Below are 26,169 nucleotides of genomic sequence, written 5' to 3'. Positions count from 1 at the left end.
AGTTCCTATTACACGCATCCCTCACCCACACGCTGACTGCCGCCTGGGGTGACATATCTGGCGAGCTGCCCACACACCACTTTATACAATACCTCCATGTTATGAGCAATGGCACGCACATAATCCACTGGCTGGCACAAGCTCTCCTTTTCCATGCTCATCCCACCACTGTGCAACTGAGGGAGAAATGGGCGACTGACAGGGGGAGGGATTGGACAGACAAGGAATGGGCGATGGTCCTAGCTGGCCCAGTTAACATCCCACGTAACCCTCGCTTCAAAATCATACAGCTTTACATACTTCACCGGGCATACCTCACCCCGGATAAAATAAACAGGTAATTTTCGGTCACAGACACTGCCTGCAGCCGCTGCTCCCTGGTGGGAGAAGACCTCCTCCACATGCTCTGGCTCTGTCCTGCCCTTCAACATTATTGGGATGGGGTAATCACACTGCTTACGCATTGCACCAAAGAACAAGTGCCGAAGACATGGGAGGCCTGCATACTGGGATTGTACAAACGCACACGGCTGAACAAGGTCCCAGCCCGGTACTGGGATCTTGGACTGATCACGGCCAAGCAACTGCTTACCAAGCGGTGGAAAGCTGCCACACCCCCACACATCCAACACTGGTACCTATCGCTCACAAACTGGGCGCGGGCGGAAAGCGCTGTCCTGCACCGAGAAGAGACAGCAGGCCTTAGGAAATTTCCGATTGCGCAATGTTGGGATGACATCCTCCAGTCCTTTCAACAGAAATGTGTGGAACAGGGTATCACGTGAAGACATAAATACCACCCCCCTTTCCCCTCCCTACAATGACACCATGTGGAACATCCGCATCCAACGGACTCCAATACTCATATGATTTTCCTTCTTCCCCCTCTTCCACCGCCTGCACACAATTACATCTCCGCATACACCACAATGCTCGCTGCATACATGACCCGCATACATCGATCGCCGCACGCTACAGATCTGACAGTCCCGCATTGGCGAATGTGTTGCCCCTCCCACACCCACGCCCTCACGCGTCCACCCATCACTGGGGGTTCTACCAGCGATTGCCACACGAACAATACTGCATTACCGCACCTAACACGCCCCTATGACGGCGATCCCTCCTTGACCATTTAGCATGCGGACAGGCCACCCGCCATGGTCTCTTGCCTGCCCACCCACCGGACCGCCACCGATACATTGGCACCACACTCCCCTCCATGAAACCCATGACAATCTCCACCTCCATTACCCTCCCTCTCGTATATACTTTTCATGTTACTGTTCTAAAGTTTATTGATATACTGGTCCCATTCCCTTTGGACCAGGCCTTTCCAAGTTGGATATTGCACAAGCTACACCATGAGGCCTCTGAGAGTAACAGTCATGGCCAAAGTGATCCTTTCTAAATATCGGTACAAATACCAAACACTCTCATTGGAGTAGATAAGCTGTATTGATATTCGCTCATCAACACACTTAGGATGCTGACTAGACTCATCCCTCACTATTACTACCCCACGTCCTCTTGGGAGGAGCGCTCCACTGGCACTCCTCCTCCTACCCAATGGGTATCTAAGCGAGCCACAATCCGTTCGGAGAGATCGATGAGAGCTAGCATAGCCCTTATACCCGCGGGATCACACATATTACAAAAAAAAGAAAACTCTACAGACCCACATCTCCACATCACCAAATGTCTGTATAATTGTACAGTGTTGATACTGACCGTTTACGCCGCCGAACCTCAGGGTTGTCGGCCTTGAGGCTGTGTTCATTACATACCTGTGAAACGACTCGACATACATGCGGCTGGCCTGGATGGGTTGTAAGCGGAACGCTGTGTATCGCTCCTGTTGATTAATAAAGGTCTTAAAAATTTTTTTTTTTAAATGGCTCAACATGCTACACCAGTGCCACTAGACATCTTCGACGAAGGCCCCGATGTTCCAGAGGCAGAGGATTCAGAGGAGCTCAACTTCCTCTCCGAAGCTGATGACTCCGACTCCGATAACCACATCACTCCAGGTCAATGGGTGAGTACAAGGGAAGAGGTGTGGCACCGTGTCCAGGGTGACTGACGTCGGAAACTGGGGCCCACGGTTCGATCCCCGGCAGCAGGTCAGCCAGCACCATGTGACTCTGGGCAATAGCTTGCTTAATCTTCCCGACGGCCCCCAGCGCCGGAATGCCTCCGGGTAACTGTTTGCGCTTTACAAATACTGGACTGGACAAAAAAAAAATACAAGCGTCCATGCCCCTGCCCCACCAGATAAACAGAAGGCTCTGGTCAATACTTCGCCTGAAGTCCTTAGTTAAGCCCCAGGAAAAACTTCAGAATCCCCGTCTCCGGGCCGGGCTCTGAATACAAAGGGAAAGCCTTCTGGCAGCTCGGGACCGAGCAAGCCGCATATTAGTACCCATAAGACACCTTCGGTACCGAAATCAGGAATACACCCTATTCCTGTTACATCCAAAAAGGCCTCTGTCTCGAACCCTTCAGCACCCAAAGACCATAAGGCCTCGGAACCGTCAAACACCGAAAACCTTCCGGTCCGAAGAAGATTTCGGACCACGCACCAACATCGAAGCCAAAGGAGCACAAGACCTCTCCTACGGCTCCAGAGTCCAAATCAAAACCACGTTCGGAACCAAAAAAATCAACACCGAAAGGAGACAAAAAGCAGGAAGAACTTTTTCGACCAGATCCTATCGATCTGAAGCAAAAAATATTACATGTGGACCCTAACACAAGCCATATTGTCAATCTCCCAACAAATAAGAAGAAATCAGATACCTCACACCCTCCTGAGGTAGCTCTGAAGAAAAGAGACTTTGCAACTTCACTCATAAGACCCTCTTCACTTATTCTTCCTACCAAACCTTTGTCTCCTACTAACTCTCCTATACACTCTCCTAGACTCTCTCCATATTCAACCTTACAACCACACAATGAAGATAATCTAGGGGACGGGGTGGACACGATAAGGACCCTTTAGATGACCCTGATGATGACACTACTCCACCACAGGATACATGGGACGATTACAACAGTCCGACAGATCCTCCAGACCTTCCTGATCCAGATGCATACCCATCTATGTCATCCCCCCCAGATGACAATATAGGGTTTAGTCAGCTCATTAATAGGATCGCAAGCTGCCTGGTGGCAGAGGGCTAGTGCGCGATAGCTGGAGCGCTGCTGTAATTATTTTAACCATTGTCCTGCTGACTACGAGCAGCGACATTTATTTTTAAACATTGTGACTATTGTCCTGCTGATTACGAGTAGCGACATTCATTTTTAAATATTGTGACTATTGTCCTGCTGACTACGAGTAGTGACATTTACTTTTTTAAATATAGTGATTTTCTGTCTTTACCTTCTTAGAGGCCAAGTTGCCTGCTGCGGGCTGACCGCTTAGACGGGCTCCCCAGCGGCCGCGGCCGCCATCTTGGGTTGGGTTGGCCGGCGAGTTGGAGCTTCGCCACACCCCCCTCGTCATTCTCCTATTTAAACGCCCACTATGTGTCAGCGCAGCGGACGAGCGCAGCGGGCGCGTCGTAGGCGCGCCGGAGTCGCGCCAGAGTCTAGCCCGTCTGCGCCCGTCGGCGTCCGGATGGGCCCAGGGGCAGGGGATATTAGCCACATTATTCCATATACAGCTAGGCAATTGTGGGACCTTAATTTACCCTGTCATGTTCCCTCTTTAGCTACCGTGGGGAAACTCACTGCACTCGGCATCCTACGCAAATCCCCTTCTCTTCACGACCTCTGTACCCCCCCGATTGTCCCTTTAAAGAACCATCTCTCCATCCGGGTATTATATTTAAACACCCGTTCAATGGTGAGACATCAGGCAGACATTTTTACCTTGCTGACGCAAGAAAACCCTGACCTACTCCTGCTGACTGAGTCCTGGCTCACGGAGGATTCTCTCCCCGACATCTTGGCTGCCCTTCCCCCAGATTATTTCATCCTCCATGCTGATCGTATCGCTGACCACCCTGGTGGCGGGGTGGCGGCTATCATTTCAAAACGATTTCATCTTATTTCCTCGTCCTCATTCGTACTATCACAAGTAGAGAACCTGATTATTAGTCTGGGAACGGAAGCCGGGGCTTTCTCTTTTGCCCTTTTATATCGCCCTCCTCGACCCATGCCGGATTTCGCCGAGAAACTATGCGAACAATTGACTGCTCTTCTGTCATCATATTCCAGTTTCGCCCTCTTTGGGGATTTTAATTACTGGTTTAACGACGCCAATGCAGGGGCACAAGCCACGGCACTATCCGAGACCCTGACAAGTTTGAATTTGAGTCAGCATGTCTCTTCACCCACTCACGTAAAAGGTCACATATTAGATCAGGTTTGCACTACTAACTTAACCCTCTCCCAACCTTCTACACTTCCATGTTTGTGGTCGGACCACTACATAGTCGACACGACCATCACTCTTAGTGGGCGGACTAAGGCCGCCATGATGGCAGGCGGTTCCTCACGCAAATGGAATAAATACGACTCTAAGGGATTTTTAGCAACCCTGGCCTCTACCTGCCCGATTACTTCCCCCTATGATGATGTTAACAGGATGGACACTGACATCGGTGGCTGGTTAAAAGGGGCCAGCGACCAATTTGCCCCACTAATCAAGTTCCCCTGCACCAGACATCCTAACGCCAACCGGTGGTTCTCTGATAACCTCAAGCAATTAAAGCTTGAGGTTCGCCAACTGGAACGTATATGGAGGCGGGATTACTCCAACTCATCTAGACAGAGATATGTAACAGCTCGCAGAGAATATAAATTAGCTATTCTCTCAGCTAAATCGGAGCATATCTCCAAAAGAATTCTTTCAGCTACTAATAAATCTCGAGAGGTGTTCAGGATTATGAATGAGTTGACTACTGATGACAGGACTCTCCCAGCCCAAACACCGACTAAGGAGACCTGTGAGGCCCTTAATCTTTTCTTTATCGAGAAGATTATTAAAATAAAAGACTCCATTATCCCTGCCTCACAGCCGTCATCACTCCTCGACGCTTCCCTGAATAACCCTCTATCCCTTACTCTGCTCCCTATCCTAGACGTCTCTACTTTAGCGAAATTAGCCACCCATGTAAGATCGGGGTCACCGAATGACCACTGTCCTCCCTCTGTACTTCGGGACATCTGCCTTAAGTTGCCAGAATGCATACTACCTTTCCTGAATGCATCCCTCATCTCTGGCACTGTCCCCAGCTCCTTTAAGGAAGCAATTCTTGTGCCGCTCTTCAAAAAACCAGGGGCGGATGCTGCTGAACCCTCTAACTATCGACCAATTTCCCTGTTGCCCTATTTGCCCTATTTGTCAAAACTCCTCGAAGCCCATGTCACCCGGTGTTTTTCCAACTTCATCGAGAGTTCTTGCTTCCTTGAGCCTAATCAGGCCGGCTTTAGGCCGGCCCACTCAACGGAAGCTGTTATTTTGGCAGTCATGGATACCTTGAGAGGGAATGCAGATGCCAAGAGACCACAGGCCCTTGTTCTCCTGGACCTGTCTGCCGCGTTCGACACGGTGGATCATGACATCCTTCTCCACCGTGTCGGACAGGCCGGCATTCAGGGTTCTGCTCTTAGGTGGGTCGAGTCATTCCTCACAGGCAGGTCACAAGCTGTACGTCTAGGTCCCTTCACCGCGTCAAAATCTTCCACTACTTGCGGAGTCCCCCAAGGCTCCTCACTTTCCCCTTTATTATTTAATCTTTACCTCCGCCCTTTAATTCGTTCTCTCCATAATTGGGACGTTACAGTCTTCAATTATGCAGATGACCTGCAGCTCGTCTTTCCACTTGATTCTCCACAGGCGGTTAACAACTTTCACGCCGTTATGACTTACATCCAACAATGGATGAATCTAAACCAGTTCAAACTTAACCCTGGAAAGACTGAGCTGCTTCTCCCTGGTTCAAGTGCTGCATACTGGGGCCCGCAGTTCTGGCCCCTTGACTTCGGTCCCCCTCCTACACCACTCAAGGCAGTTAGGAGCTTGGGGGTGACGATCGACGCGGAGCTGTCACTTAAAGCTCAAGTGGGTGCCACGATCTCTTCGTGCATGTTCCAACTCCAAAAGATCCAGAAGATCAGGGACCTACTCCCACATGCGGCTCTATGTCAGGTCGTCATATCGCTTGTCCTATCGCCTTGATTTTTCCAATTCCCTTTACCATGCACTCCCACGATTTCTTCTGCACCGTCTTCAGGTCGTGCAGAATCAGGCAGCCCGCCTCATCTTTAAGATCCCTAGGTGGCAATCTGCGAAGCATTTGCTCCGCAGGCTCCATTGGCTGCCAGTGAAGGAGAGGGCAGCCTTCAAGTTGTGCTGCATGGTATTTAAATCCCTTCACTGCCCTTGTTCTGCTTTTCTGAAATCCTTGGTCACTCTGTATCGACCTGCACGCTCCCTCCGTTCAGCTCATCATCACCTGCTTGTCACCCCCAAATTCAAAATCAATACATTTGGGGGTCGGCGTTTTGTTTCTCTTGCCCCTAAATTTTGGAACCCCCTCCCTCAGACCATTAAATCCAGTGCATCCCTTCTCCAGTTCAGGAAACTCCTTAAAACTCTCCTGTTTACTCTCTCTGGGTAATCTTCTCCTCGTTTTTCTTTCACAGTGGAGAAGTGTGGCTCAGGGGTTAGAGGCAGCAGACCCGGAAGCGGAGATCGGTCCTGGACCAAGGTTCAATTCCCCGCCTCGGTGGGTCTTGGGCTAAAAATTCCACGGACTCGATAATTCTCGCCCCGGTGCCTCCTCGACTCACGAGTTCACACTCTGCGACTCTGGGCAATAGCTTGCTTAATCTCCACAACGGCCCCTCGCGGCGGGATGCCTGACTTTCACCTTGTGGATACCCTGCTATCTCACAGGGGAATATCAGGAAGGGTTCCCTAAGCAAGCGCCGGGAAACCCACTGCGGGTAGCTGTGCGCTATATAAGCTCAACTACATTTACATTTACATTTACACGTCCTTCCAGCAAGCGCCAAGAAACCTTCGGGTGTTAGTGCTCTCAAAAAGTGCCATTTAACATAACATAACATAGGGCTGCGCAATATCATGGCATTGAGCTACATTCAGACCAATGGACTAAGACATTTTGCTAGATACATTTGCTCAGTCACAAAAACAATACATACATTGCCCATGCTTAAAGGTGTCATTAAACACGCACCAGACATATTTAAAGACACTGTCAGGACCAGGATCCTCAATCCTCGGATTGATATGAAGTACAAGCCTGCCCCTAACGATCCAACTTACATTAAAGGACAACTCCCTTTAGATTCTTTGGTAGTCTCCAACGCAAGAAAACGTGCTAATTCCCAAACCTCTGGTGATGTTCCACCTCCAAACAATAGAGTCTAAACTGCTAGATGCAGTAGGTAAACAAGTTGCCTCCCAAGCAGCCAATCACTGGAGAATAGCAAATGCACAAGCATTACTTGCCAGATACGACACGGTTTTGCATGGATTCTGCTCATACACAGAACTGTGCACAGAGACCCAGGACCTCAGTGAATTGTGGTGAACCAAAAAACTCACCTCAGTACCTAGAACCCCTAACCGACTAGCATTAATGTCTCATTAGCTCTTCGTCCTACAGCAAAGGTACCAATGATTAAACAACCCAGAATATGTGACTTAGATTACTCTCAGGAATGGTGGGAATCAAGAACACTCTTTCGTTTTTATTCTCATACCAGTCCACAACGTGAGTAAATAGAGACACGGAAAAGTTTAAAATGTTTATTTTAACGACGTGCTCTAAGATGCAGTGTTTTTGCTAACATAAGCAGGCATATGATTAAATATAATACTATCAGCATTGTTACAATTCCATAAAACACAAAAAGAGAAATCATATTATAATGATAGTGGAAACCGGTCCTATAGTGCCTTGTGTACCACCCTCCCTTGCTAAGGACTAGGTTTTATAATAATAGAAGGTCTCTAAGGCTTAAATGGGGAACACCATACCTCCAAGACCAGTAGAGATGAATCACATCAGGATCTGCAAAAGCTCTCCCTCACTCTGGAAACGGAATTACTCCAAGTGTACCAATCATGCATACAGTGCAATATTAAAGGCGCCAGAATTTCAGTTAGCTGGAGCGTGAGCCGATCAGCCCGAATAACAGCTAACATTGTTATGTTAACCTTGGAGGCCTCTGTACTCACTGTGCAGACTAAGGTCGAGATGTAAGTCTAGGGATGTTGAAAACAAACCATTCTCATGTGAAGAAATTCATGCAGCCTAATTTACAACAACTGTTACATGCAGTGTTGTGTGCAAAAGCAGCAAAAAGGTAAAATGACATTTAAACTTCTAATAATCCTACGCTAACATAGCAATATGCGCAAGCAAGGCCCTGCCTTCACTACAAGGGCTCACTACAATGAGCTCGGAAATCTTATTCAGCATTTACCTGACCAATACAAAGTCAAGGCCAACGATCTAGTCCAAGAGGGCAAGTTAATTATGAATGCATCCATCAAATGTGCCCTCGATGCAGCAGACACCGCATCTAGATCTCTCAACACCAGTGTCTTACTTCGCAGACATGCATGGTTGCGCATTTCTGGTTTTAAACAAGAAGTGCAAACAACTATCTTAAATCAGCCGTTCGATCAAGAGCACCTCTTTGGCCCAGATGTGGATACAGCTTTGGAGAAAATGAAAAAAAGACACATACACTGCAAAATCTATGGGAGCATTACAGTTTCAATCACCACGAGGTTCCTTTTGTCGCTCCTTTTATCGGGGTGCATCCAAAAACATTAGCACAGAGACTACTTCCTCCACCACAAGTGCCCCACACAAACATCCCCTAGCAAGGCACATTTATCTACAAAACGGACCACATTTGTCATTGTTTAGGGTACCTGCCAACAAAGCGTTTATGGAAGGCCTTAAAAGGATAAATCCTCCCACAATCCCACCCTCTCCAGTGTGGAATTTAAAATTGTCTAGGCTCATGGGTCCTCCATTTGAACCTCTACACAAATGCAAACTGCAGTTCCTTACATGGAAAGTAGCTTTCCCTGTCGCAATTACTTCTCTCAGAAGAGTAAGTGAGATCCATGCTTTAACCATACAAGAACCGGAGGAGCCAAGCTCGCGTCCGAGATGGCCGCGTTTTAGCTCGGCTCCGTTCAACTGCCTGCTTATATCGTCTATCCTGCTGTTATCCTGCCCCGGGAAGTCCTCTTTGCTATGCTGCAGTGCTAAGAAACCTTGCAGGCACTCACCTTTTTGCTCTGGTTGTCCGTGGGTGCCGTGGATCCTGCACATCGCTCCCGCTCGCTTCGGGGCCTCCGGAGCGGGCTGGCCTGGATCTTCGTGGCGGCGCCCGGACGGGGCGGAGCGCGATGGTCGGCCCTTGATGGCGCTGTGGAGGCGGTCATAGAGGCCGTTGTGCGTAGAGGCCGGCTGTGACTTGCTGGCCGGCTCCGGTGGGCCGGTGGCCTTGGGTGGAGGCGCTGCCTTCCGTTGACGGGGCTGATAGTACATTCGGCTTGCTCCCCCTTTGTTCTCCGGTCCGGCCATTTTGATTTCCTCCGCCCGGACTCGGAGAACGGGACCGGCGGCACCGGGGAGCCGGCGATTCCCCTTCTTCTGGTGGCCCCCCTTCCTGCTCTGGAGGTGCCCTGCTGCCGGTCGGCTGGTCTTCATTTGCCTCGCTGCTATCCGGACGAGGGTTGGCGGACGCCGCGGCCCCGACGGGCTTCCAAGATGGCGGCCGACCCTGATTGTCTCAACCGGGCCTGGACGGGCGCTGGAGGCCCGCCGCATGGCCCGGGTGCCGGATACTGTAAAGGTTTTCCTACACTTAAGAGCATCCTGGACGCCCTACACTCCTGGCGAGCTTCGGTGGCCGCACCCGTTGTCATCCTGGAGGTGGATCCTCACTTCGGGCCGTTTGGGCCCCCTGACCTGGGTGCGGCTTCGTCGCCGTTGCAGGGTCTGGATGGAACTATCCTGGGAAGCATGGGCCCGGCGACGGCCGCGTCTATGGCTGTGCGGAGTTCTGTTGCCCTTCACCGGACTGTGCTATCTCCAGCGCCACTGCTCCGGGGGCCGGATCCCGTCTGGGCTGGCCTCACTGGGTATTTCTGCCTCTCTTAGCCTCGAATGATCGACCCTGGCTCCTGCGCCGGCCCCGCTGCATCGGCTTTTCTCGAACTGTCTCTGAAACTGTGCCTGCATTGCGTGAGATGTTCTCTGACTTTTCCGGATCATCCGAGCTTTACTCCACTTATCTTATCTGGACTGCCGTTTGATCTCCCTGTTCTTTGCCTTCTGTTCTTCGTGGTCTGGTTCTTGGTGAATCGGACGGCTACAAGTTTGGACAAACAAGGACAGGGCTGAGACGAACTTTCCTCTGTGTACGGAAGTTTTGTACTGGTTGGTTGATCGGCATGTAACGGTATGACTATGTGTGAATTTGTGTTGCTCCTGGAGTACATCCTGATATTTTTTTGACTTCCCGAGGGCTCTGCCTTTTTCTCAGGCGGGTGGATGGGTGCTGGTAATTCTGTTCCTTGGCTCTCTCCCGCGTGTTTTCTTCCCTTTTCCCTTTCCCTCCCCCCCTTCTTTTGTCTTGGATTTCCGTCTTGCCTTTGCTCTTCTATATTTCGGGTTCTAATTAGGGCGACAGGCACGCTGCCGGGGGGTAGGCCATAGCCTTCTGCAGGGGTGCAGGGTGGGCTTGTGGGGTGGGTGGGGGGGTCTGTCACTTTGGGAGGTCTTTTTCCCCCTTTTTTCTCCCCTTTTTTGTTCTATGGCTCTGGTGTATTCTCTTTTTCGAGACTCCGTTTCGTCCTGTGTCCCCCTGGGGTGTATCTGATGCGCTGGCCTGCCGGTTTTACTGTGCTTAGGACTCACTGTGTCTTATGCCACTAATTTTCAGTGTATGCCGTGTACTGGTTTATGTTTTCCTGCTTCGCCGCCGGGGGGCGCAGGTTGGAGGAGGTGTCCCTTCTTTTTTCTTTTTTCTCCCTTCCCCTCCCTCTTTCGTGGGGGATTTCCTTCCTTTTATTGGGGTGTGTACCGTGTTGATTACTACGATGGGATTTTTTACATCCGTTTGATGAGTCTGGTTGTGGCTGTGGTGGGTGAGCGCTGGACGGCGTGCGTACTCGGCTCTCCTTGTGGTACTCCCGTTGGGGTGATATTTGCAGCTCTGTTTGGTTCATGTTGGATCTATCCTGTGCTTTCTATGATCGCCTGTTTGCGGCTCACCACGGCCCCTCCCTATTTCTTTGATTCACTGCCCGTCCTGTTCCTGTATTTCCCGTTCCCATATTAGAAAATCAACCTTCCCATCTCCTGTTCATACTGATTGCTCTGTGGCTTTTGGCCTATGTCTCCTGTGTTCTTGTTGTCGTCTCCTGTGGATACTTTGTATTGCTGACTATGCTCCTGCTATGTGGTGGCCAGCCCGCTGGGTTGTAGGCCCGTATTTGTGAGCACTTTGTGTACAATAAAGGTTTTTAAAAAAAAAAACACCATACAAGAACCTTTCTTACAAATACATCATAACAAAGTGGTTCTTAGAACAAATCAAAAATTTCTTCCCAAAGTAATCTCGGCTTTCCATCTTAATCAATCTGTGGAATTACCAGTTTTCTTACCAAAAAACAGATTCCATAGCAGAGGGAGCTCTTCACACACTTGATGTCAAAAGAGCTATACTTTATTACATTGACAGAACTAAACCTTTTAGAAAGACAAACAAACTGTTTGTAGCTTTCCCTCCACCTCGTAAAGGAAACCCCATTTCCAAAGCTGGAATTGCTAGGTGGTTAGTCAAATGTATTCAAATATGCTATCACAAAGCAAAACTCACATTAACAGTTCCCCCCTAGAGCGCATTTAACACGCAAACTAGGGGCTTCCATGGCATTCTTAGGAAACATTCCCTTAGATGACATTTGTAAAGCAGCAACATGGTCTACGCCACACACCTTCACCAAACACGATTGTGTAGAGGTGCAGGCAAAACAATAAGCTTCTGTGGGCTAGGCTGTTCTTAAAACACTTTTTCAGACCACTGCAACAGATACAGATGACCACCGCTGAGGCAGAGCACTGCTATACAGTCTATGCACAAGTGTGTATTCTGCAGCTCATATGCCTCGAACGGAAAATGCTACTTACCAGTATGTGTCTGTTCTTGTCATGTAGAGCTGCAGAATCACATACGCCCACACGCCTCCCCAGTACCTCTATCTGTTCCAGCATTATCTTACTTAGATACATTACACATGGACATTTTTTCTGCTTCTTACAAACGCCATAATTTCCCTTCATGGAGAAAAACAATCTGAAGATGAAGTCGATGCCCATGCGCAATATCGTCTAAGGGAGGAGTCACCTATCTCGTGACTTCAAAGACTTCTTCCAAGACAACAACAAACTGCAAACATCTGAGCCCAACACCAGATGGCGATCTATGCACAAGTATGTGATTCTGCAGCTCCACATGCCAAGAACAGATGCATACTGGTAAGTAGCATTTTCCTTTTGCTGAGTTTCCTGCAAATGAATCTTATTGGAGAAATAGTCTTGCATCGTCGAGCGCTTGAGTTTATGAAAGTCTTTCAAGGCTTTTTATGGATTACCTTAGGAGCGGGTTCATAAGTAATCTCCAGAAACGTTCTAGTTTCTTGCAGTGACTTTTCGAGGCACGGAGTTAAGGAGAAAACCAGGGGGCTGCTGGGCTCTGCCTGGGGGCAGAGACAGGTTTGAGAGGAGCAACAGTGTCTAAGGCTGCATATAGCCATCTGTTAAGCTTGATCAATCTGAGTCTGGGTTGCCTGACAGTTGGAGGGGAGTATCAGCAAGTACAGGTGTTCTGCTATTTAACGTGACTTTATGCCACAGCCTTCTCTTTTCTGAGAATTGGTGAGATCTGGGAAGACAGGAGTTCAGTGACAGGCTAAAGGGTACTGGGAAGTGATCCAACCAGGTGAGTGATAAGGAGTGCTCAGCTGTCAGAAGGGAATTGTTGGTAAAAATGAGATCCAGTGTATGGCCGGCAGAATGTATGGGCCACTGACCAGCTGTGACAGGTTTAGGCCATTGAAAGTATCAGCTAGATGTCTAGCTATGGTGCAGTTATCATCATCCATGTGGACTTTGAAATCAACTAGGATCGTAAAATGTGCATACTTGAGCGAGAGGTCTGCTACTGCATCATAAAGTTCTGAAAGATGCCTGACTAGGGAGTTAGGGGGTATGTCGGCAAGAATCACGGCCATTGCCAGGCTAGGAGGAAACTTGACACAAAAGAACATTGATTCGAGTGGGCCACAATTCTCGATTCTTCCTGTGTGAGAGTTCCCAGCCCGCGCGGAGGATCACTGCCACACCACCCCCGATTTTGGGATTTTGAGATGTAGAAGCTTCGGTACACAAATAATCATCATTACTCAGATCACAGGTTTGATTGTCATTGGTACCAATTACAGGACAATGACCAATAGAATCACACAAAGGTAAAAAAAAAATTGTGAATAAGGACCATGATTGGAACTACTAGAAATACAAGACTTGTATTCAATCGAATCTTGATCATCAAACGGTACACACGTGTTGTTGTAAATCTATCTGGGCCTCTGCATCAGAAATAGGCACTAGTCTACTCTTATGAATGAATGAATGAATGAATGAATGAATGAATGAAATAGCACTTGTATAGCGCAAACTGCCCGGAGGCCTCGTAGCGCTTATGACAGGAGCTTAATTAGCGCGGGCTCACGGCAGGTCAACAGAGTGTAGCATACAAGTGTGTTTTCAGGGTTTTCCTGAAAAAGAGATGGTTTACAGTTTCCCGCAGGGGCAGAGGAAGAGTATTCCAGAGTTTTGCCGCAGTATGTGAGAAGGAGCGGCCACCCCAGCGAGCCTTCCTGACTCTGCTGGGAGTAGCCAGCTGGAGGGAGCAAGAACGGAGGGAGCGAGATGGAACATAGGGAGTGACCAGGGACTGAAGAATTACGGAGCCAGTGCGATGGAAGGCCTTGTGTAAAATACACATGGCCTTAAATTGTATTCTTTCAGCAATGGGAAGCCAATGAAGTTCCCTTAAAGCATTCCTTGCTGACTGCCAACGGGGGAGGTTGTAGAGTAGACGGGCTGCACTGTTTTGGGCGACTTGGAGCCTCTGGATGGTGTACGCAGGAGCTCCCATGTAGAGGACATTCCCGTAGTCCAGGCGAGATAGTACAAGGGCCTGGACCAGGATCCTCCTTGCCTGAAATGGGAGTAGAGGGAGCACCCTCCTTAGCATCCTCATCAGCCCAAAACAGGTAGCCGCAGTCTTCGTAGCTTGTACCGAGAAATTCAGGTCGGTGTCAAACCAAATCCCCAAGCTTTTAATTTGGGGTTTGGGCATAGGGGGCGGGCCTAAACATGGGGGCCATGAGGATGCAAAGCCTGAGGGGGAGGGGTTGCCCAGCAGGATGACATCTGTCTTCTCCCCGTTGAGTTTTAGGCATGAAGATTGCATCCATCTGGAAACAGCCTCCAGACAGGAGCCTAGGGTGCTGGACGATCCCTCCTGGTGGTCTAACGAGACCACCAGTTGGGTGTCGTCTGCGTAGGTGACAATACGCACACCGAAGGGATCGACTATCCTGTCTAGGGGCTCCATGTAGGCATTAAACAGAGTGGGGCTCAGGGAGGAGCCCTGAGGAACCCCACATCTGAGAGGGTGTTTAGGGGATGCCACCTCGCCCTCGAAGACCTGAAAGAAGCGGTCAGCCAGGAAGGATGTCAACCATTCTAGGGCTGCGTCCGACACACCCATGTCCGCCAGACGTTGTAAAAGCGTGACATGGTTAACTGTGTCGAACGCAGCGCTTAGGTCTAGTAGGATAATGGCGACCTTTCCACCCTGGTCCAACACAGTTCTGGCTTCCTCCGTTACCGCTAGGAGAGCGGTTTCAGTTCCATGTTGAGGGCGGAACCCTGTTTGAGAGGCACGCAGAAGACCATTTGATTCCAAGTGGTTCATCAAGGTGTTGTTTACGTGCCTCTCTAGTAGATTACTCAGCCAGGGGAGCAAAGATATGGGGCGATAATTCGCCAAGTTGTTCTGGTCCAGGTTGGGCTTCTTCAACAGAGCCCTCACCATTGCGCACTTCCAGGAAGGAGGTACGGAATTTGTGGTGATAGAGGTGTTGAGGACGTCCAATATGACCGGGCGAATTATGTCCACTACCTTAAGAAGGGTCTGGGGGGGTGCCGAGTCACTAGGTGAGCCGGAGGTAATTTGTGGGATAAGTCTGTGCAGAGCCGGCATATCCAAGAGAGGAATTGTATTAAGCTGACAAGGAATAGCGGTGGACAGGGAAGGAGGGGCAGGGGGGTCCAGAGCGCTGTCAGCCTCTCCAAAAGAACAGTATATGGTTGAATCTTTTGGGAGAAAAAGTTAGCCAGGTTGTTACAGCGATTCTGGGCACCCTCCGCGGAAGGGCATTCCGTAGGAGGAGAGATAAGGGATTTAACGATTTTAAAAATTTCCCTTGGAGCATTAGCGGCAGCCTCAATTTTATTGCCGTAATAGAAGGCCTGTGCTGTTTTTAACTCCTGTTTATAGAGCCTAATAGCCGCTCTATAACTAACCTTCCTGTCTTGGGAATAATCTTGTCTCCAGGCTCTTTCATATTTACGACAGAGTAGTTTCCTAGATTTAAGGTTAGGAGTGAACCATGGAGCAGGTTTAAGTCTTTTTGTGACATTGGTGGCTCGCACGGGGAGGACCATGTCCAGTGTAGAGGAGATCCAACCATCGAAATTGTTGGCTGCTGTATTAACATTCGGTGCCTTCATCGGGGGATTTCTGACTAGGGCAGCTTCCCATTCAGGGAGGGAGAGTGAAGACCACTTCCTGCCTCGCTGTTTAGCAGGCTGACAAGTGGGGATGGAAGAATATGTGTGCCAAATAAAAGGTACTAAGAAGTGATCGGTCCAAGGTAGCGGGATCTGGGGTAGCACCGTAAGATCGTCACTGTTGCTGTAAATATGGTCCAAAAGATGGCCTCTATTGTGGGTTATATGAAAACCCTTTTGATGAAGATCCAGTGCTAAAAGATTAGAACGGAGCATATTGGCTGCTGTGTCGTGAGGATCATCGAGATGCAGATTAAGGTCCCCCAATAAAGTAAAATTGGGCGAGGACAACACAACGCTAGCAGCGAGATCCGTTATTTGAGCGATGGAGCTTTTTAGAGCACCAGGAGGGCGATAGGCTAGTATACCTGAGAAAGTGGTGGTAGGGGAGAATTCTAACGAAAAGTGGACACTTTCGCAGGTTGGTGAGGTGGTGGGGGTAATGCGGCATTTGTAATTGTCTCGATAGACAATGGCCAGTCCCCCACCCCTCCCGGTCTGACGATCAAGCCTCTTTAGTGTAAAGCCCTGGGGAATGGCCCACCCAATAGCTGGATCGTTATCTGAGTGAAGCCACGTTTCCGTTAGGAAGAGGGCGTGAGAGTTAAGCTCCTCAATCAATATATGTATTTCCGTGTGATGTTTACAAACGGACCTGCAGTTTAAGAGATACAATCTCCATTCCAAGGCAGGGGAAGGGTGTGAAATGACTATATTTGAAAAGGATGGGCTCCAGTTACAATTCCTACAGAGGTAGTTGGTATCAGATGGGTCAAACAAATGGGCACAATGAGGGCGTGTAGGAGGGCGTAGGACAAGTAGTGAAAGGACATCTTAAGAGAGTATAGGGTGTGCCATAGCGAACCAGCCTACCCACCGGTCCGCCGGAGCGTCTGGACGCGGACTGGCGCAGACTGGCTTCTCTCTGGCGCCTCTCCGGCGCGTCTACGGCGCTACCGCTGCGCGTCACCGCTGCGCGAATGATTAAGAACTAAATAGGTTAGGCGGAGTGGGAGACTAGCGCGTCAACCCACCAAATATGGCCGCCTCCGATGGAGCAACCAGGAAGTTGTGCCGCTTGCCTCCCTCCACAACAAACAGCACTGGTAGCTGCGGTGGACCGGGGAGTGAGCGAGCACACAACAGGTAAGTAAATTTCACCAAGTACACTTTTAAAATCAGTACACTTAAAATCGCTTTTTAAATCAAGCTAAGAATAATGGCTAGCAGGAATACAAGGAGAAACGCTTGTAGCAGTCCTGCTTGCTACCAAGCGCCAGCGCTACTAAAATCACAGTCAATGTTCGAGCGCGCTTCCAGCCGGCCCTTTTGTGATCAGGGCGGAGTGGGAGACTAGCGCGTCAACCCACCAAATATGGCCGCCTCCGATGGAGCAACCAGGAAGTTGTGCCGCTTGCCTCCCTCCACAACAAACAGCACTGGTAGCTGCGGTGGACCTGGGAGTGAGCGAGCACACAACAGGTAAGTAAATTTCACCAAGTACACTTTTAAAATCAGTACATTTAAAATCGCTTTTTAAATCAAGCTAAGAATAATGGCTAGCAGGAATACAAGGAGAAACGCTTGTAGCAGTCCTGCTTGCTACCAAGCGCCAGCGCTACTAAAATCACAGTCAATGTTCGAGCGCGCTTCCAGCCGGCCCTTTTGTGATCAGGGCGGAGTGGGAGACTAGCGCATCAACCCACCAAATATGGCCGCCTCCGATGGAGCAACCAGGAAGTTGTGCCGCTTGCCTCCCTCCACAACAAACAGCACTGGTAGCTGCGGTGGACCGGGGAGTGAGCGAGCACACAACAGGTAAGTAAATTTCACCAAGTACACTTTTAAAATCAGTACACTTAAAATCGCTTTTTAAATCAAGCTAAGAATAATGGCTAGCAGGAATACAAGGAGAAACGCTTGTAGCAGTCCTGCTTGCTACCAAGCGCCAGCGCTACTAAAATCACAGTCAATTCCACCACCCCTTTCTTTGCAACAAAATAGCACCCTTTCCTTCCCACTCAATTTTACAAGGAGTAGAAAAAATTGATTCTCCTTGCCTTACTTTCATAGGTTTTCTCATAAGAGACCAAGCACTCACAGAAAATGTCCTGTCTCCAACATGTTTAGTGGTATCAAAATACATCTTCTGTCTTTTGTGTCCCAACAGTACTCTGTTTTACAAAGGAGATACAAATGTTATCTTTTTTCATCCAGGACTAGTCTGCACTTCTAACCAACCAGGTAATGTTTTAGACCTGCTTTTTCTCCCTCTAAGTAATTCAAAAGGCGTAGAACTAGTGGTTGAATGCAGAGTGGTGTGGTAACCTAGATACACTCAACGGTAAAGCCCAAGTGGGCAATGAAAACGTCCAAATACAAGGAATGTTTCTAGACAGTCCTGCCCAAGTGGGCATGTATTCTGATGAAAGTTCCTCTTGAGTGTCAATAATCAGATGGTTACATGTTTATCACTGTCAACAAAGAAAAAGGTGAAAGCCCCTGCATCTGTGTAAATAGAATAAAATACAAATTGTAAAATGTTAAAAAAGGACAACTGTACAGAATCTGCAATTATATTCATACAATATTAACAATTCAGATGGATTGCTATTTCTTCGCTGGAATTCAAACCTTGTGATGCAAGAGTTTCAAAATCAATAATATATTTGGATTCCAGCTTTTGCAACATCAGTTCCTGATTGCCACCCCTTACATTAATGGTCACTGCATCTATTACCATCATTCTCAACAATTTCTCATTTTGAAAATGGCAATCAAAAAATTGACGCGCCACTGTGTAATGTTTGTCATTAGGCCTAATGGCACATACATGCTCCAAAACACGTTCCTTTGCACGATATATAGTGCTCCCTATGTACATTTTGTTACAAGGGCAAACTAGAGCATATACACAGTAAGTGGTATTGCAACTAAGAGATTTTTTAAACACAAATTCTCTCCATGAATTTGTTATTAGGAACTTCGAACATCAGCGTATTGTCACACTAGAGGAACTTTCATCAGAATACACGCCCACTTGGGCAGGAATGTCTAGACACATTCCTTGTATTTGGACGTTTTCATTGCCTACTTGGGCTTTATCGTAGAGTGTATAGAGGATATTTGAATCAATTACATCATTTTATTTACCATGAATTTGCCTACTTTGATGCTGCTTTCTGGACCATCAGAAACTGGTCAATAGGGACAACCTGGTACCTTAGATAGAGAGAGTTGGTATAATCTAATCTAGAGGTGACCAGAGCATGCATAATAGTTCGGCAAGTGAAGGCTGGCAATAATGTTAAGGTCTTTAATGATTTTAGAAGGACAAAACGAGGCCATAATGGATCTGATCAAATTTTAACCCAACGTTTTTAAGCATGGTGGTTGGGGCCCCAAGTCTTTCTGCCACTAACTCTGTAGCTCTAGCGGAGAAGAGATGAAGAAGAGAAGCACCCCAGACTTTCATGATGTTAGCTGCTGGCCTTAGCTTAAAGGTAGTAATTAGTAGAATATTGTGGGCACCTATTGCATGAGACAGCAACACTCGGGCATTCAAGGCAGATCTATGAATGCGTTGCTGGAGTCCATGAGAATGAGAATGACAAATTAATAAGAGCAGCAAGCATGTATTTAATGGAAAATGAGATGTTGGGACTTCACTACATAAAAATCTGTTTTTCACTAAAATGAGAAGATTTGGTGAATTGTATATTTTTTCTAGTGTTAAGAGCATATGTTTGAAAGCACAATTTGTCATTTGTCAATAAAGCAGAGACAGCAAGGCTGCAACGGGTACAGAACTCAGCGGCTAGGGCCATAGTGGGCCTCCCTCGGAGGTGCTCCGCTAGAGCCACTATACAAAGACTACACTGGCTCCCGATCGAATCTAGAATCCAATTTAAGGCACTCACCACGGCTTTCAAAATCCTCAAATCTGAAGGCCCTGAACTCCTTCGCCCGCTTTTGGTACCCTACACCCCTCACCGCAATTTGCGTTCCTCAGGTCAACATCTGGTGGTTGTTCCTCGAACGAAACTTTGTCGTGTTGGGGGTCGTTCCTTCAGAGTTCTGGGAGCAAAACTCTGGAATTCCCTGCCACTGAACATCCGCTGTCTGGACAACCTGTCCGCCTTTCGGAAGGTTATCAAAACCCACCTATTCCCACTATCTTAGGCCTTCTGTTTCTCCCGCCCTCCCCCACTCAGTAGGCTTTTGAGGTTTTTAGCGCCGGGACGCCTCGTTGCTGGGGCAGCTGTTCGCGCTCAATAAACTTGTAACATAACATTTGAGGACAAAACATTTCCATTTTCAAATGTACATTTTGCAGCAGATCGTTTAGCTATTATTACTAATGCTGGTTAACCCCTTCGACGCTCATGACGAGCTGGGCTCGTCATGCAGTAGCCTCCTGCTACGCTGATGACGAGCCCAGCTCGTCATGAATAGTGGTATCTGCACAATTCCAGCACAGGAGAAAAATCCCCATAGCGTTCAAGGTGTTAAGAGACGTGTCTGCTGTCCAAACAAGTAATGCCTGCACCAGCTCAGGTGTATGAGCCAATACCAAATATCGTACTCTGCAGTACTAGCTGAGTTTGCAAAATCTGGGTATATTCTTATTCTTCTGCATTTTCTCCTTCAGGGAGCTTCGCACTCGTAGCATATGATTAAGAGGAAGATGAGAAAAGGAATGGCAGTGAAATAGAGACGTATAGATGTAGATAATGCAGTAACTGAGAGGCCACCTGGAATTGCATTTTGTAAACTGCTTGTATCACATATGGCTGTTCAGATGTAATTATGGAGATTGGGCTGAAATGTCACCATTTTGCCTCAAATGACATTAAAGTATTGTAATATTTCATGAGTGCCTTTTCAAAGCCCATGACTTTCAACAAATCTTGAAGACATTGTGTAAAATACACTATTTCACTCTGTTGGGTAAGATATTACACCCGACTACTTTAAAAGCAAACTAGCTGCCACAGATGTAGCCTGCTAAACGTATATGCTAAAAAAAAAAAGCACCCATTCACACACTCCATTGAACCCCCAAACGGATAATTTGCCAGAGATGTAGTGAGTACAATGAAAGCCATGTCCATGCAGGCAGCTGGCTGTGCCAGTGGTGAAAGTGAGCATGGGCAGTAGTGGAAGTAGGCAGCTGACCCGTAAGCAGAAAACTTTGGGTCGTATTTATTCATTTTTTGTTCTTCTCAAAGTGAGCAGATTTATTCTATTTTACTCATGAATTTTTACAAAAACGCTGTACGTGAAAATATGTGAACCAAGGCCTCTCGCATAAAAGTACACTCTAAATTCTAAAATGGTTATATAAAGAAAAACATTAAATAAAAGCAATTAAAAACGGAGTAGTTGAAACTAAAGACAAAGGCATAGAATGCAATTGGATTGTGTGAGTCAAGAGGTATAATAACCCTGGAAAGAAGAAGAAAGGAAAGAGCGGGAGATAGTAGGGAGAGTATAGTTAACTAGTAGAGAGGTGGAATGAGAAGAAAGATGCAGGAGTACAGTTACAGTAAGGTGATAATACAGAGATGAGAGAGGAAGGGAAAAGAAGAGTAGGCAAAGGGGATATTATTTGTGGAAAAGAAAGAGTAAAAAGCAATTGTCCATGCCAGATAATAAATAGTTAATCAAACGAATTTAGTTAATGTGTAGGTGAATTAAGAGTATTTTTCAGTGTTTTTGTGATAATTAGTAGAGAATTGGAGAGTGATGTTTAAAGGCAAGGCATTTCATAATGATGTAGCTGCTCCAGAGAAACACTGGGTCACTGTTCTTGTGTGGAAACGTTTTGATTCAAGCACACGATTTTGACAGCTCCTCAAGAATTTTGTGGCTACTGGATGTTTTAATAGATGTTGGTATATATGAAGTTTTTTTTAATGTAGATTTTTGTGATGCATGCAATTGTGAACTTTATTCTGACTGCAGTAGGAGCCAGTGTAGGTCTCTGAGGGTGAGAGTGATGTGGTAAAAGTTATTTGGTGCCAGAGATGGCGCTGGCTGCAGAGTAAATCAGTGCTTTGATGGGAGCTGGGATGGGAGAAGGTGGCCCTGCTGGAACGGAGTATCTGTCGTCTAATTTGCAGAGGACAAATGATTGCACAACAGTTTAGATTGAAGGAAGGGTTTGAGTTCTTGGTTGCAAAGAGGGTGGATCTGGCTTTGGCAACTACCTGTTCAGTAGGGAGTGGCATGATGAGGATCTAAACAAATACGTAAAGATTTACATTTTTTAGAGAGGGTTGAAGAGACTCCATTGATGCTGAGTGTGCCGCCATTTTTCATAATTTTTGGATCTTTAGACCGTTTTAAGAGTATGGATTTTTTTTTAATTAGGTTTCAGTTTGAGGAAATTGTCAGACATCTAGTGGTAAATCATCTTAAGACCGGATTGTCTAAAATAGGGAGATCTACAAGTAGACCTGGGTGTCATTAGTGCATTAATGAATGGCTACACCGCAATGAGCTGGTGTAAAGTCAGTAATGTTAAGTCGATTTGAGAACAATTAGACCGAGGTACGCAAGCAAAATGTTACATCACAAAATGTTTAAGCAAACATTTACATGAATATCTTGCATGGTTTTGTATTATGAACAATGGTCTGCACACTTTGGCAATTTACTGCATTACTGCTCAGAAGTCCCCATCTCTTTTCATACTCTCAAGAAGATCTGTCAGTGCCTACCAGTCCTTTCCTTCATTCCCATAACCTGCTCTTCTAGTACCCCGACTGAATTAAGGTGTCCTGAAGCACTTTAAATATCACCAGCAGTCTCCCTTCCCTCCTTTGTTAGTCCAAAGTCCTTTACAAAAAGCTTGCTATCAAACCATGATCCTGACCTGCACTGCCAAGATTCCCAAAAGCTGTTCTATCGGAGACTCCGTCCTGATACCCACCTGAGCAAAAGAAAGCATTACATCAGAGAAGCAGCTATGGAAATAAGTCTTGTCAATTTTCGTTCTGTATGTCAATGGTGGAACAAGTTAACCTTACTCAGTCTTGGCTTGGTTTTGTATACAATAAGGAGGTAAATTAATATCTGAAGCAAGAACGGGGGAACTTTAAGAAAAAACAAAGCAGATGGGTCTGATTTTAAACACAGTCATTCACAATGCAGTTTAGGTGTGTTGTGTGCATACAACTGTTTATCGCGTTTAAACTGATGTATTGGCAGTAAAAACAAAAGGAGCAATTAAAGATTGGTTTATGTAGAAAGTTCATACAGGAGATCATAAAAGATATTGAATGAAACAAACTGATGATTCAGTGCACTTTACAGACGTAAAATAATCCCTTATGCATTACAAATAAAGACTTTCCTGGAAGGTGGAATGATACGAAAACTAAGCAGCAGTATGAGGTGTGAGAGTAATATCTGTATATAAAAGCCCACTGTATGTATGCTTTAAAGAATTGCTAGCAATTAGTCTTACGAACAGCTGCACCTAAGTATGTCATGCATGGGTTAAACTTGTGACACCTCCGTGGATGAATAATACAATGTTGTTTTGAATGAACTATTAAACTTGAATTTTCGTTTTTCAATGTTAATGCTTGCATTCCCTTGCTGCAACTTTTGGTTTTGTGTTTTTACCAGGGGTTCATATGAAATGCGGGCTGCCATGTGTGGTGTGGGTATTTGGACATTCTTTCGTCAACCAGGCAGCTAAAAGCTTCCCAAAGCAGGAATGGCAGCAAGTTGCATCAAGTGGAAAGATCATCTATCACTGGATGGGCTTTGATGGCTTACGGCTTCATCAGTTGCGCAAGAAGGTTTCAGAACAACAAGAGTGCGGACAATTTCCTTTTCCAGATGCCTTCATTCTGCATTTAGGTGGCGAGGATCTAATCCACTCTGCAGAACGGAAGATAAAAGAAGATTTGGCCATGGAATATGCATGGCTAAGTAAAATTTTTCCGGACTCTTTGATTGTTTGGTCAGAGATAATCCCCAGACCATTTTGGGCACTTGGGATTGAAGCAAAAAAACCAAGCTCAAAGCGCAAGCGCATTAACAGGCGAGACCTAATAAACCACACAGCTGTTAAGATTAATGAGGAGTTATCCAATCTTCCACAATTCAAGTGCATTCTTTATCATAATAAGATGGCAGCATGGTCCCCCTTGGACTTCCAACCTGAAGGGGAACTTCTGTCTGACTCTGGAATAGATAAATTCATAGGGAATGTGGTAAAGTTCGTGGATTCTATGTATTTGTGGTATTAGGTTAGTTGTGACCTTGTTTTTAGAGGAGTTTAAAACCTTGGTGTTCCGAAGGTTTTCGCTGATCTTTGAGCTGGCTTGGTTTCCAGCTGCCATGTAGGGGCTATAGTTGAAATTCTTTCTATCCAATATGTACCTAGATATTTTGGAACTGCGGTGCTCCACAATAAACACACCATTTATTTTTAATGGATATCATCACATTTCTCATTCGTGGTTGTTCATCTGGAGGAGTGAGGCATTATCCAGCACCACATTTGGTAATAAAAGTACCTTCACACACCGTTGGGCATTTGTTTAACCTTGTGCTTTTGGTAATCTCTTTCAGGACTGTAAACCTTACAGTGGTATGAACAATCAGCCATACTATTGAGTTTCAGTATTGAAATTATTGGTCTCCAAGGAAACATATAAATTCACCCTTAATTTAAAATCTCCTTTAATATACTAGGACTCATATTTTATGCTACAGTATTTATAAGCTCAGTAGATACAGTCAATCCTGAACACCTTTTGTCAGGAAAGTTCCTTATCAGTGATTTGAATATAGGAAACATAAAGGCAGTTATACAAGGTAACTGTTTCAGAAAAAAAGACCTTTAAAGATAGTATTTTCTAAATCCTAAACCTACTAGGAGCTCTTGTTAATCTCCCAAATATGATTTTGTCATTGATGAAGCTCAACCTAAAAAGCTCCTATAGACTGTAACATCTAACGTTTTTTCTTATTAATTTGTTTTTCAAAGCGCTACATACAAGAAAATAACCAGATTTTCTGCTCTCACAGGAATTGTGAAATTGGTAAATGTACAGGCAAATGAAAAAGCCCTTGTAATTTCAGGGGCTTCTACTGTGTTCCCTGACAGGTTAGAATGATGAGTGATCATCGGTCTTTGTTTTCGACATAGGTGTAGTGAGAATGGCTTGAAAACCTTATTGTGGGACCCATGTGAACGAGAACAGCTCATAGAAAATGATAGACTGTTCTTACATTTTGTGTGGTCCAATGGCGAGGGTGCGTGTTTGAGGGACAGTATCGAGTAGCTTCTCGCTCTCTAGGGTGGACCAGACTGGGCTGCCCGCTATTGTCGTTGCTATTTGCAATGGTGATATAATAGCGTGTAGGTTGCAGACGGTGTTGCGTGTTTGGGGTATGATGAGGGGATCCATCATACATGTGGTCTCTTTGTACGCAGATGATGCAATGGTATATTTTCACCAAACAGATATTCAGTTCCCATTCAGGAGACAGCTAGGATAACGAAGAGGGTAGTCCCATGCACACCGGCGCCCGTCCTGCTCAGCCTGTTACCACACACCACCAAAACTAAGACCACGGATAGGTTTCAAGATCTCGCCTTCATACTTGCAAAGCGAGAATTCACTAGCAGATGGAAGGCACCAGACGGCCCTAATATTCATAGATGGAAGTGTGAGCTGATGAAATGGGCTGGGTGCAAGGGCAGGGTCTTGCTCAGGAATGCGAGAAGGGCTGTAGGCAAGTTGGAAAGAGCTCAGGCATGGGAGGTTCTGATGGAAGAAATGAGGAGTGATGGCCGAGAATCAGAGGCCTACACTCCTGAGAGACCGTCACAGCAGGGGAGCCCCCAGCAGCAAGATCAGGCTGGGATAATAGCGCAGATTCCGAGAGTTAGGGACACGTAGTACCCTCAGACGAGTGAGGGCTTGGACCTGGAAAAGAGGCGACTGCGTAATGCAAACACACACCACACCATACAGTAGCAGTGAATTATGGAGCTCAACAGACGATCTTAGGAGACAGCAGTGCGGGGAAGGAGGGGGCTGTTTGGTGTTAATTACCTCGTTGGGGGAGGGTGGGGGGATAAGGGGAAAACCGATTCTGCATAGAAGAACCTTTATTGAGCAAAGGGCGGGCCAGATGGCACTACGGACAATACTGACATGTATATGTACTGTCTGTAATGACATTTAATGATCATGAGAAT

The 26,169-nt window shown here is 46.7% G+C and overlaps 1 protein-coding gene across 1 annotated transcript in view; it reads left to right on the top strand.

Annotated features, from left to right (window-relative positions):
* The window catches only part of LOC144817742 (uncharacterized), a 262,795-nt gene extending 238,306 nt beyond the window's left edge, over positions 1-24,489 (top strand). The window contains exon 6 of the mRNA XM_078674521.1: positions 23,577-24,489. Coding sequence (XP_078530647.1) covers positions 23,577-24,205 — 629 coding nt within the window. The 3' untranslated portion in view covers positions 24,206-24,489. The remainder of the gene's footprint in view (positions 1-23,576) is intronic.
* Positions 24,490-26,169: the final 1,680 nt, after the last annotated feature.

Source organism: Lissotriton helveticus, chromosome 2_1 (assembly GCF_964261635.1).
Source record: "Lissotriton helveticus chromosome 2_1, aLisHel1.1, whole genome shotgun sequence".
Taxonomy (NCBI): domain Eukaryota; kingdom Metazoa; phylum Chordata; class Amphibia; order Caudata; family Salamandridae; genus Lissotriton; species Lissotriton helveticus.
This window is presented reverse-complemented; position numbering and strand designations above follow the sequence as displayed.